Below are 13,902 nucleotides of genomic sequence, written 5' to 3'. Positions count from 1 at the left end.
CGTTAAAAACATGGAAATGTCACACATATGCAAACTGAAAACTTGGCAGCTTTGGATAACTTCAATCTGACAGTTTCTGATTGTAGGTACCATGCCGAGCATGAAAACGGATCATTTTATAAAATTCAGCCTATGAGCAGGCCAACCTGGCCGGCGAGAAAGTAAACACACTAGTGAGGGTCTGCAGGGGAGCAACCGGTGTTGCTCTAAAAGCCCCACTCTGTGGAATTCTTGGCAGGCAGCCATGTTAAGACATGGGTAAGGGGCAGCCCCCCAGTCAAATGGTGGGTGGGCGGAGCCAGCTCAAGATGGACGCTTCCCCCTTGACAACACACCGACCAATCAAACAGAAGGCTCCGTCAAACTGGGTGGGATTAGAAGCCACATGCCGCGCCTTCCGCCCGTCCCCGCCAACTTCGGCCAATCAGAAAACGGCCGCCCAAAAACTACAACTTATTGGGCGCCAAGCTGGAAAAGCTCTGAGTCCCACTAGTCAGAGCAGCGCGTGAAGGTGACGGACGGCTCGTACTTGCGCCCGACATATCCACTGACCCTTCACTCTCCAGTTAAATACCATCTACCTTCATTGACTAAGGGTGTCCTATACTGACCAGGTAAGTGGGGGTTACGCATAGGGAAACATTTTGAGGCTCGGGGGAAACTGCCGCACTTTACTTCATTCAGCATACGGGTACTCCGCCGATCAAGCCAACGGCCTAGCAAAATGCCCAATCACGGCAAGAATCTTCAGCGCGCGCTGTTTGTGATTGGCTCGGCGTGAACCGGTGCGCGCGGGAAATGCGACCGGTGGCGCTCCGTTGAAAAGGGAAAGCCCTGTGCCGCGCGTGGCGGGAGCAGGACGGGGCGGGGCGCAAAAAGCCCGCGAAAAGTGCCCTTCTTGGGGATATAGCGGTTCGAGACCCGGCGCCCCACTCTGGAAGAGTCCGCGGGCCGGCAGTGTTTGCAGCATTTAACGTTTAAAAGGCACATTTCATGTAACTTGTATACGTTAACAGACTGCCATGTGCTGGGGCGGGCACACATGTATATCTCTGTAGCAATTGATCCATTCAACAACTGGGCTAGTAATAGCGTTTGTGGGCGAGTCCTCCATACCGTCTGGATGCATGGCCTGTTGTAAACAATTCGAATGTTTGTTGCTTGGATTTCATCAGTGTTTGTTGCTTTTGATGTGCAGTGATGATGATTAATTTTAATAAAATATACATTTTTCACGCTCTTCCCGTCGCTGGAGGCATGCCAGCAGTTACGACACAAAGATTTGCTAAAGTGGCTTTATTGCAGTTATAGCGCGGTTTGCAATTTTTCTCCTTATAAACAAACGCGTGCATGCTAATAAATGATAATAAATTAATAGCTACTCTTGGTTCTAGGAGGCAGGACACGAACATTTACAGGCTAGACACGATAAAAGCAGCAACCATCATGCAATGATATAATAAATGCGACTGCTAGTAATGGAAGGCAGAATATGGTATTTTAATATTGATGTCACTGGTTTGACTATGAGAGAGACCAATATGTGTAGAGGCTGTACGCCTCAGTCATGACAATTGTAAAACAGTTACATCTTCACCCATAAACACAAGTGTAGTGCGCAGCGAACTGCACGGGGTGTACATTGTTGCGTTTTTTTATGAGCACCGTGGTTTACTGAAGAGATCTTTAACCTAAGTCTCCTCTTCCCACCACCCATCTCCCCTGCTTGGCACTTCCCACGGGCGATGGGAGTTGGCAGGCTCAGATGAGTGGTCTGCAGGCAGGCGCCATGTGAAGGCTCAGCGTGAACTGGGCTAGACGGTGCAAGGTGACCCTGAATTGAGCCAGCCATCTCTTTCGCGCCTTTTTGTGCTTCGTCCAGCTTTACCCCTTTAATGTGACAGATTGCAGCAGGTCCAGTACTCTAACTATGCATGACTTCATTTATGGGTTGTTCTTGGTTTTATTCTTCCAGCCTCTGCATGGGCTACTCCTTCCTGTATACCACTGGTGCCCTGTTTTTGTTTTGTTTCTGTGGTCTTTGCTCTGAGCAAGTCCCTTTTGCAATCTTTCTCTGCCTCTCGAGCTGCTGGACTGCTTCCCGCTCGACAGATGGACTTGTGGTTGCAAAGCCACGAGCCGATGAGTGTTGGCATGTTGCCAGACCCACTGCCAGTTTGTATGGAGTTGTTGGGATGTGGCCAGTGATCATTAATGTGGCGCAACTATACTAATGCAATCGAGGTAGTCAATGCACTTTCTTCTGTCAGCTGCAGTCATGTGGATCCAAGTGCGCACCATGGATGGTAAGGAGACTCACCGCATCGACTCGCTCTCCAAGCTGACCAAAGTGGAAGATCTGCGGCTGAAGATCCAGGAGGCTTTTGGAGTCGAAGTAGACCGCCAGAGACTTTTCTACCATGGCAAGCAGGTACATAGGAAATGTAGTTGCTGGTTCCAGGCTATTGTGAAATCAGTGATGGGTGACAGCCTTTGTCCTCCTACTGAACTCGTCAGAGGTAGGACTGTACTGTTGATATAGGCCACAGTCTGGTGTTTCTTTGGTTTTGGGTCTTCAAGTGATTCTAAGATTATTGTTCCATGTGTTTACTTTTTCTCACCTAATGGTGGTATGGAGGCAATATCCAAATTCTTCCTTGGGTGACCACCCATTCCCAGCCTTTTCAGACGTGTGCTTTTGAAGAGTAGTAATCACAATCCATAATCTTTGTAAGAGAGTTGGTTTATTCAACACAATTTTTATTTTTCTTCAATGGTTTGCTCCATTGCCTCGCTTGAATGTTTAATGTGTGAACACCAAATAGATAAAGTTGTGGGTATAAATGGAGACCATGGATATGGTTTAATGACTATATTGCAGTGAGCTCGGGTTTGGGGCTGGCAGGACCAGCTCTTACCACCCTATACTGGATTTGCAACTGATACAGGATGTTGATTGAATGATACCTGTAGATTGGCTACTGAGCTCCACAGTAGGTTAGAGCATTTTTATATTCCAAACAAAGGCTGGCTGGTCACTTTGGGTGTAGTGCTGCCTTTTGCACGAGGATGTTTGGAATAAGTCATCCTAGGCTATCTCAGAATCCTTAGGGGAAGTGTTTGGCAGGTCCTGGGCGTGGTTTGTTTGCTGGCCAATGCAGTACATAAACCTGTCTTAACCATTCCTCTAAATACATCCTGGTCAATACTGGTTTGTTACAAACCACATAACTTCCAGATTTGGTTTTAATTGCAGTGCAAAATGTGGATGAGAGTTTCGGCTTCATGTAGCTGCTTTATAAAGCTTTGTAGTTGAGATGGTAAACTCGCTGATTAAATTGCTCGGTCTGTCTACAAGTGTTCGTAGGTTTTACTTAGTTGAGTTGTTTGTGCTTGTGGAACAGGCCACTGGGCATTTTCATTCAACTGATGTTTAAACACCACCTACTACATATTTTAATGGGGGGTAAAAGTTGCATTTTACCACCTACTACATGGTTGCCTGGGGAATGGGCCAGAATCTCATGATGTTGTGCCCATCGTTGTAATCTTGAGTGGCAGATTAAAGCGGTATTTTTTTCAGTTATGCTTTTAGTCAATGTTGTCTAAAAATGATTTCCATCCTTTTTGCCTCAGAGAAATGATCATTCTAAGAGGGTATTGAGTGGAGCAAGACTGTAAAATAAATGTTTCATTTCCCTCAGATGGAAGATGGCCACTCCCTTTTTGACTACAATATTGGACTGAATGTCATTATCCAGCTGCTTGTGAGGCAGGTCCCAGCTGCGCTTCCTGTTACTAAAGAGAAGGACTCTGAGCTTTCGGACACTGATTCTGGCTGTGGCTCTAGTCAAAGCGAGTCTGACAAGAACTCAAACAATGGCGAGACTGCGATGGAGCTCGATGGCCAGCCTGGTTCTACTGCTGAGGCTGAAATAGTCGATCCTGGATATGGACTTTACAGGGTAAATGTTCTTTTAAGATCTTGTGAAACTTGGTGCCTTGCATAAATGTGTGGTGGGCAGTTTGTTCACAGGTGTGGTATTGTGGATGACGGTAAGCTCACATGTAATCTCTATTTTTCAGATCAACGATTATGTTGATGCCCGTGACCCTACCATGGCTGCATGGTTTGAGGCACAGGTTGTCAATATAACCATGTCAACTAAGAGTGGCGCCAGTAATGCTTCGGAAGTGGATCCTGCCGCTGTGCCTGAAGAGGATGTGGTCTATCATCTGAAATATGAGGAGTAAGTAAGGCAAACTGTTAGTTGCCCAGGTAGTTGACCAGATCTGTGAAATACGATCCCTAAGAGAATTCAGTAGAGACTTGAGTGTTTTAGAACTGATTGTATATATCAAGTGGCAAAACAACCCCACCCCCTTATTTCCCTTCTTGCTTTTCCAAGCATAAAACACTTTTTTGCTGGTTCAAGGACATTCTCTGGGCCTCATGTACAGCCCCAAAACACCGTTAATGGGTGGCATGTAGACCTCTCCAATTATACACTACAAAATGAGTTTCTACTCCCCTGTCCAAGTGGGACTCTGTCGGGTCCTCCTCAGGTGATCTAGAAACGTTACAGTATTACATAGACTAAAAGGGAAAGCCGACCTGTCCTTTTTGTTATATATTTTTTTGGCTCGGTAATGCATTTATAAAATGGTGGGCTTACCAAAAGGTCCTTCCAAGCTGCACTTTATCCCACCCACTGCCTCAAATGGGACTGTTCTTTCACTTGTATTGGATGGAGGGCATTCCTTCATTTATCAACTGAAATATTACCACATAGTACCACCTCTGCTTGCTGCTGTGTAGTTTTCTTTAATTGTGCAGTGCCAGAGAACAGAAGTAGTTTATTTTTGTGCATTATTGTTGGGGTGAAATTTGTAGAAAAGGCTTGGTCATTGGCTTCCAGTTATGATTACATAGTGTCCATGGAAGGCACAGAATTATTCAACTTTGCTCTCAGCGTCCATCTCTGTAGGATTATTTTTTACCTTAAAGTAATTTAAATAGTGCACTAGTGTAACTTTTATTCCTGGATGATATTTTACCACAAGTAGCAAGGAAGCTTTTATGTGCAGTTCAGACAGTACCTTACCCCTACGTGCTTTCACTGCCGGAATTTGGGGTTTGATCATTGTAGGGAGGCTTTCCGAGTTTTAAAGTATGACCCCTCCAAACCCATTGTCTTTGCTGTCTCTCGCTTTTTAAATGCAATGTGGCGAAGGAGATGATATTTCATCAAAAAGGAAAAATATTCACAAATTGCTAATCTGCATGTATCATCAATATAAGTGTGTAGCAAGTGAGTATTACATTAGGGATACGGAAGTGATTATTACATTAGGGATACAGCCCTTTTAATTTGCTCTTTTTTTAAAAGCTTTTACGCTGAATGTGATAACATAACTTGATGATTTTATTTATTGAAATATTCCCGTTATCTCTAGTCACATTTTTATACTTATTGTTTGTCTTTTGTATACTTTTATGGTCCTAGTGAGGGAAATGAAGGTCTTTGAACGAACGTATTCCTTTATCCTTTCAGCTACCCAGAGAGCGGAATTGTTCAATTGTGTGGTGGTTCAGTCCGAGCTCGTGCACGTACAGTGCTTAAATGGAATGAGCTGGTAGTTGGTCAAGTGGTGATGGTGAATTACAACATCGACGAGCCAGAAGAAAGGGGTTTCTGGTATGATGCTGAAATTCAAAAGAAAAGGGACACTCGCACAATTAAGGAAATTTATGCTAAGGTCCTGCTTGGGTGAGTGTTTAAATTAATTCACAGTTGTAGACGTACATGTTTATTATAGTGAAGGTCTGGCATTATACTGAAACTCGCTGTTTCCACAGTGAATCTGGAGATTTCTTGAGTGACTGCAAGATCCTTTTTGTAGATGAAATTTACAAAATCGAATCCCCTGGCACTGCTTCTCCTCTGCCATCTGAAAGTCCAAAGAAGAGTAAGTATCCACTGGTTAGCCCATCTGATGTTAAATTGCTGTAGAAGTTGTCTTCATATAGGTTTCATCTGCAGTAGCTTGATAAAGCGCTATTTATATATGCAGTCCAATTTCCAAAGTGAGTTTCCTAGTCACTCTGGACCAGTCTGGGGCTCCCATATTGATACTGTGGACGTATGTCTTATATCTATACTGCTTGATATTGTACCTGTATTTTAATGTTTGAAGAGTAACTTCTGCAGCAAAGTGAACAGCACAGTACTCTGTCTAGAACACTGAATCTGTGTGTGGGGAGGTTATTTGCCTTGTGCAACATGTTTAGTAAGTTTCTACATTGTTTTACACTTTTCACGCTTTGTTTTTTAGGGCAGAATGGACCAGAGTGTAAGCAGTGCAGAGACGATCCAAAGAAGAAATGTCGCCAGTGCGCTTGCCATATATGTGGCGGCAAACAAGACCCGTCAAAGCAAATCATGTGTGACGAGTGTGACATGGCTTTCCACATTTACTGCCTGAACCCACCGCTTTCCAAGATTCCAGAGCAGGACGACTGGTAGGTGGTTATGTTAGGTGCGACTAATCTGATGTTGATCTAGGGATTTCTGACTTAATTGGCAGTGTTTGGACAGACGTGGGTCTCTTGCTCACTTTGCCACTAGATTCAAGCTAGCCTGATGAGGGGTGTTACCCTGAAACTGGTCCCAGGATACTTGTTTTCGATCCAAGGAAGACCTGGCTTGGCAGTTCGGGCTGGACTGTTCACATGAGGCACAGGGTCAAGGCTGGTTTGCATGTAGTTGGGTCTGAACTGGGGTGGCGAAGTGAGTTAAAGAATGATGGATTCAACCCAGATCTGTCACTGGGTATGAGTGTCTGTAGAGTTTCAGTGCTCCGCCCATTATCTCCTTGTGTTTGCCTTACCTCAGTTGTCAAGCCCGTTTATAACTGCCTGCCTTCCCAGACTGCATCTTGCGGATTCTGTTCCAGTGTGGGATCTGCTGTTGGCAAACTGACATTTTAAGGCTTATCTTCATCCATACTCTATTGTCTTGCCTGCTAGCAAGGATTGTAGATCCGCTTTGTCTACTCGGGCAGGCTGAGTTTCCAGGTATTTGCCTTTCAAGCTAGATATTTACTTGAAAATAAACAATTGGAAGAGAAAGGTACAAGTTTACAGGACCTATAGAATACTTGAAGATTAAAGATTACGTTTGTGCAGATGTTTGGGTGTAGCAGGAGGGCTTCTAAAAGCATAGCCATGCCATGGTAGACGATGATGAAGGTTGTGCACTTCTCACATGGTTATTTCTCAAATGTTTAGGTATTGCCCAGATTGCCACCTTGATACAAGTGAAGTTGTTCTTGCCGGGGAAAAGCTGAAGGAGAGCAAAAAGAAGGCTAAGATGGCCTCCGCAAGTTCACAATCCCAGAGAGACTGGGGAAAGGTGGGTCATGTCTGTGCGTGTGCAGAGCGGTGCCACTAATATCTCGCTTCGAGGCTCACATAGGTGTAAATGTAATTCAGAGAGCGAATAGCATGTGTATTTACTTTGATGAAAAGTCTCCTAATTCTTAGGTGCCAAAAAGTCTTTAAGTTAACTACAAAATCAAGATGGTGGGGAGGCAAGTGCAAGACTGCGGGGAAAGGACACAAAGTTTTATTTAACTAGACATCCTCTGTTAAACTGTATTGGTGTTAATTGCTGCAGTCTGTTGATCCTTTGGATTTGATGTAATTTTAATTTAGCATTGTTTCTCCCATTCCTGTATTCTGACCAATTGCATTTCCCCTAAAGATGTGCTAAAACCAGTGCATGGATGGGATATTTTAGTTCAGTTTGCATTAACTCTGATCTCGGCACACTTGTAAATGTGATTGCAGGCTTTGGATTGGTGCACTATTGGAGCAGGTCTAGTGACATGCCCACGGTAGATTGTTAATTGAGAAATTGGCTGTAAATATGCATTTCAGAATGGTCTGTTAATGCTACTGAAAAACCCTATCCGAGACATGGATGTTTTTTTAATTTGTGTTCAAATGCTGGCACAGAACTCTTTACGAGTTCCTCTGGTGCAGTTCATTGTCCTATCCTGGTGTGCATTTCGTTGTGGTTATATGAACATCCTAAAGCTGTAGCCTGTCATTGACTTATCGATTTGCGAGAGCATCTTTTTCAAATGTATTCAGTGAGCCATAATCTGTCGGAGTGATGTCGCATGGAAGTTACTTAAGCGCAGTTTGAGCATTTTGACATTTTGTAAACTACAATGAATTTGGTTGTATTCCTTTCCTTGCTTGTGTATAATTTTCTTTTTTTATAATCTCCTAGGGCATGGCATGTGTTGGTCGTACAAGAGAGTGCACCATTGTCCCTTCAAACCACTACGGACCCATCCCTGGTGTTCCTGTTGGCACTTCCTGGAAATACAGAGTGCAGGTACTTGTTTTGCTTGCAGAATCCTGGCAAAGGTCCCATTCTGTATTTAAGACTTCATTTTTTGGGGAGGAGGGGGTGGCGTTAAATGCAAGTAGTAAAACGGTTCCTGCCCGTGAAGATGTACTCATTCTAAACTCTACTGATAACATTGGTTTTGGTTTTATCCCTTGCTGCTCTGCTAGTTATAGGGGATAGGTGTGTAAATTGACTGCTTTCTGTTTAGGCGAGCGAGGCTGGTGTTCACAGACCCCATGTTGCTGGTATAAGTGGCAGGAGTAATGACGGATCCTACTCCTTGGTGCTGGCTGGCGGGTATGAAGATGATGTGGTCAGTATCTCATTTGTTGAGTCAATTGGCTACTAAACTGAAGAGAACTGAAAGTAATTTTAGTCTTGTTTTCAGGACAACGGAACTGAGTTCACATACACAGGAAGTGGGGGTCGCGATCTATCTGGGAACAAACGCACAGCCGAACAGTCCTGCGATCAGAAACTCACAAACATGAACCGGTAAGAACCACTAAGCATCCATGGCTGGTTTTTAGTAATCTGTAGTCTATGGACTATCCCGGTGGCCTAGAATCCTCTACTTGGGCCTGACTTAGATTAAAAATAACCATACAACTGTGAATGAGCATTTTGATTTGGTATTTTTTACAATGGATGTTGTGGCAGTGTAGTAGTGGCTGTCCCACTTCTGCCATCCCTGCTTCCCTGTTATAATTAAAACATACTACGGCGGTAGAGGGAGCCTCCTCTAGCATCTCACTGTTCATGGTGTTTATTCCCCCACTTTCTTTTGTTACAAAACTGTCTAACATGTCTTTTTGGATTTATTGTAACTTTGTTCTGTACTGAAAAGTTGGTGTAACCTATGCCCATTTTATTCCCTTGTGTTATGAAGAGCGCTGGCGCTGAACTGCAATGCCCCTATTAATGACAAAGATGGTGCAACAGCCAAAGACTGGAGAGCTGGCAAACCTGTTAGAGTGGTGCGAAATGCCAAAGGGCGCAAGCACAGCAAGTATGCCCCAGAAGAAGGAAATAGATACGATGGTATTTACAAGGTAAGAAGATAGCCTGCTCCAGTTCTAGAAAACCATTTGGATTGCTTCAATTCCCTTGGTGATTATATCAAATGTTTGGGTCTCGTTTATTAGGTTGTGAAGTATTGGCCAGATAAGGGTATGTCTGGTTTTCTCGTGTGGCGGTATATGTTAAGGCGGGACGATGAAGAATCTGCTCCCTGGACCAAGGAAGGGAAAGAGAGAATGAAGAAGTTGGGTCTTACATTGCAGGTACTACTTTAGGCTAAAGGCCGCCGAAATACTGTTTAATACTGGAGTTGGGTTTTGTTAGAACTATGCTAACCACTATGCAGCAGTTGCATCATAGGAAACTGGGAGTGGTGGCCTTATTTTATTTAAATGCAGCTCGCACAATGAGTCTTGTAGGTTCAAAGATGTAATATATTAAGGTGCCAGTTTGCTTATCCATTTTTTCCTAGTATCCAGAGGGCTACCTTGAGTCTTTGGCTAACAAGGAGAGAGAAAAAGAAAACAAAAACCTGGAGGATGACGAAGATTTGGACACTCCAAGCAAGGGAAAGAGAAAAAGGAAGTCTGGAGGTTTGTGACTTGTCTTCAAAGTACCAGGTTTTGGGGGTGGCATACGTTTTTTGTGGAATCTGTTTACTTTAAGTGATTGGACGCTTTGTTTCCATACTTACACACTGTATGAAATGTGTCCTAGAGGGTATGTCCGTGCTTTTCAAAAGACCGGATGCCGTTTCCTATGTTTAGTAATGCCTTGCTGGTGTCCATTTTTCATCTTTTGCCTGTGGATTGTTGGCGAGTTTCTCAGGTGCTTGTGCTCTTGAAACGGAGGGAGGGGGGGGGGGGCATAATACATGACCTATGTTTCTCCCTGATTCAGGCATTTCTTTTAACATCTTTCATTGTGGATAATACTCTTTGATTCTGCATGTTCCCTAAGGGTTCCTGTATCCATAGTTTAAGTGGTGTGAATGAGATCCTCTGTGGCATGCTCATGGGCTCATACATTAGTAGTTTGGTCCAGAGACTGAAATGGTTGTCCTGGTGTATTCACCTTCATGCCCATTTAATTTTTAGCAAACAAGGAAGAGGTATCTGCATCTCCCAAAGGTACCCCCAAGAAGACTAAAGTTGAGTCTTACAAACTGACAGCTGAACAAAAGGCACTCATTAAAGAGGACGAAGCAAATAAAAAATTGTGGGCAGAAGCCATGGAATCGCTAACGGGTGGACCGGTATGTTGTTGTATTGATATAGTGCTTATTACCACTGACAATGTGTTTTATTTTTGTTTTTCCCTCGTCTGGTAGCCCACTTGTTCAGAACCCAAAGTGGATTAGTGTATGAAATGTTTTTAAATGGAGTGTACACGTTTTGTTACCTGTGTTCAATAGGATATTTTGGGGTGGGAAGGAGGGAGGAGTTTAGTGTTATTTGGAAGATCAAAGTACAGTGAAGTTTGCAATGAATCAGAGTGAAGGTACAGTATATTGAAAGAGGTACAGGATGAGGCCTAGAGTAATGAATTGATAGTTAAAGACCCCCCCCCCCTCTTCCTTCGTGGAAGTAAAGTAATAGCTAGACACTTGTCTAATGCATGTATATGGGGGAATATTTAGTTCATTGTAAACAATTTGTCTGCTGACGGCGTGCTGAAGGAATCGGTCTATCCTATAGATTTGAGGTGGGGGGGGAGGGTAAAGGTGTTTTGATTGTACCTATGCAGCCAGAGTAGTGGAAAACAGTATTCTAACACTTTAATTTCTTTCAGAAATTTCTGAATAAAGTAGAAGAAATATTCCTATGCATTTGCTGTCAGGAGGTCGTATTTAACCCTATAACGACGCAGTGTCAGCATAACGTATGTAAGGTGAGTGGTATTGCAGTGAACAGTTCTTTTAGGTGCAATGTTTGGTATTTACCTTTACCCAATTAAAATCTGGTTTAAAGTATGCGTTTTTGATGTAATCTTTTTAGTTTGAATGTGGTAGTCTTTATCTGTTTCCAACTCACTTTATATTTTTCCCTTACATAGGCATGTTTGGAGCGTTCCTTCAAGGCGGATGTACACACCTGCCCCGCTTGCCGATTTGATCTGGGCAAAAACTATGCTATGGAAGTCAATAAACCCCTTCAGATTGTTCTAAACCAGTTGTTCCCTGGATATGGTAGTGGTCGGTGATTTCAAAATGGACTCGTTTCTAAGTGTCAGAGGGTATGGGGGTAATATGTCATATCATAGTAACTTGTCACAACTTACAAGTTGGTGTTTCCATGCATTTCATTTTTCAGGGAAACCAGGCCTTTTCAAGCTGTGCCTTCCTGCTGCAGAAGCGGGTGCTTTGCCAATGAAGCCTGGGATATGTTTATAAAATGGTGATTTTCACCATGGAGGGGTCTTTTTATGGCCTTTCCGCATTCAATTATCCCACTGCATCAACTGGCATATCTACAGCTCTGGTCGTCTTGCAGAGAGCCTATTTTGGTTGGGTACAAGTGTATATGGTAAACAGTTATCTAACGCCATTAAAAAATGCAGACTGTTTACTGGCAGCGCGGGCTCAGGGAGAGGAAGTACTACCTCAGATGGAACTGGTGACCCCTGTCCTTGCCAAGGCGATTTTTATTCACAATTGCTGTTTGGGACATTGAAAGCCATGTCGCTTGCTTTTGGTCGAGTTTTCATGATGGAGATGAAACATGCGAGACCTAGCAATAATGCTAACTGACGAGCACAAATGCTTGTCAATTGAACTGCAGGGGCTTCTTTTCTAGCATTCTACAGAAATGTACGTCTCTGGTCTTGCTTGGCGCACGTGGAGGGCTTGCTTAATGAAATGTACATTTTCTACATTTTTTAAACATTTTTACTTTTTATTGTGGGGTTGAGATGGTTTAGCTTTTTTTAGACTTAATGTTTTGCGTTAATGTTTAAAATGAGGCATGGGAACTTGATCAGTTTATTTGCGGATGGATTGCCATTTTAACAGCAGTCTTACTTTGCAGATTAATACCCACAGGACACAGTGGTCTATTGTACAGAAAAAACGCAAACTGTTACTCATGGTTTTACAATGTTAATTGTTAACATTGGTGGTTTAAAGTTTGAGTTTTATACATCGCAATGCATTCTAACGAAATAAAAATTAATTTTTTTTTATGAAGGCGTCCTGTTTCATTTTTTTCTTTTCATGGGCATTTTAGAATCTGGAACCAGCAGATAAATACAGTCTGGATATTTTTTAGCTAACTTGAAACCACCCTCAGCACCTTCTATACCAGTGGGTGGGGGTATGGCATCCATTTTTGGGTTAAAAACTAGAAAATGGGCTGTGCTTTGGACTAATATCAGGGTAATACAGAGCATACACTATCAAAGGGCTCTGAATGAGCCCCAGATTACATTACGTAAGATCAGACTTGTGTAATTTTAAGCAGTGCAGATTAAGTGATCTGCCCGCTGCCAATACCGGGGACTAACTTACTTCCCTAGGTCCAAAGTCAGGAGCTCTGGCTGTTACGTTATATCCTTATTTATCAATTTAAAAAAAAAAAACCTACCAAGAGGGATGATTGTGTGGCTATAAAAAGTTGACACTATTGTGAAGTAAGTAAACGGCAGCAAAAAATTCTGAACTGTTTACCTTGAATCTTGCTTGGAATACTTTGCAAGGGTTTGTTTTAAAACTGGAAGGGGGGTAGTAATAGTTCAGCTCCTTTGCACCAAATATGCCGGAACAATATTCTGACTGGGGTTTCTCCCATCAGTGTTAATGTACTGAAGTCATAGGGATAGTGAAAAAATAGTCTGTAGCTGGTGCTTATGGAACTAAGTTTCAATCAAGAGTTTGTGCAGTAGATCACTATAGTGTACTGATTTTCACATTATCCACTGACTTGACCCCTATAGATGTATACATTTAGTTATACTAATAAAACTATGTAGCAAATAGTTAATCTGGTTTCAGTGAAAATCTAACATTTGCATACAAATTAAAAGTAGTAGCTTTGTTATTACTAAAATGTTTCCATCGCACGTCCGACTTAAAAAAAAAGTCAGTTTTAACGTAAAATGTGTACAGGTCACTTAAAGGGATATCTTTTCTTGGAAAAGACCACAACCAGCGTTTCCTTTTGCAAACCCCACGAAGATTGTGACAAAATTCACTCTTTGCAGTCCTAGTAAAGTAAACACCAATCCCCATATTAAAAGAATAAAGAGCAATCCATCAGCTGTAATCGGACAGTTGACTTCTTTGAAGCACAGCAAATACTTTATTGCTCTTTCGCAACTCGCCAGTAGTCTGGAAAATGCTGCACTAAAGTTGCTCACAAACTTGAACAATTGTTTTTTCCCAGCTGTCCACTTTCAGTTCAGTTTAGGGTGCGTGTCTAGCACTGACCTTTGGGGTGTCCATCCCCCTCCCTTGCACCCAAGG

At 42.8% G+C, this 13,902-nt stretch overlaps 1 protein-coding gene across 1 annotated transcript; it reads left to right on the top strand.

The window, feature by feature from the left end:
- The first annotated feature begins 480 nt into the window (after nt 1-480).
- On the top strand, nt 481-12,622 carry UHRF1 (ubiquitin like with PHD and ring finger domains 1). The gene is made up of 17 exons (XM_086947053.1): nt 481-614; nt 2,271-2,431; nt 3,705-3,965; nt 4,087-4,250; nt 5,556-5,771; nt 5,861-5,970; nt 6,337-6,523; nt 7,292-7,415; nt 8,301-8,408; nt 8,632-8,736; nt 8,812-8,918; nt 9,313-9,475; nt 9,569-9,706; nt 9,916-10,036; nt 10,541-10,698; nt 11,235-11,333; nt 11,499-12,622. The coding sequence occupies exons 2-17, from the start codon at nt 2,279-2,281 to the stop codon at nt 11,643-11,645; spliced, it is 2,361 nt and encodes a 786-aa protein (XP_086803179.1). The 5' UTR covers nt 481-614; nt 2,271-2,278; the 3' UTR covers nt 11,646-12,622.
- The last annotated feature ends 1,280 nt before the right edge of the window (nt 12,623-13,902 follow it).

This window comes from Lissotriton vulgaris, chromosome 12 (assembly GCF_964263255.1).
Source record: "Lissotriton vulgaris chromosome 12, aLisVul1.2, whole genome shotgun sequence".
In the NCBI taxonomy this organism is placed as follows: domain Eukaryota; kingdom Metazoa; phylum Chordata; class Amphibia; order Caudata; family Salamandridae; genus Lissotriton; species Lissotriton vulgaris.
This window is presented reverse-complemented; position numbering and strand designations above follow the sequence as displayed.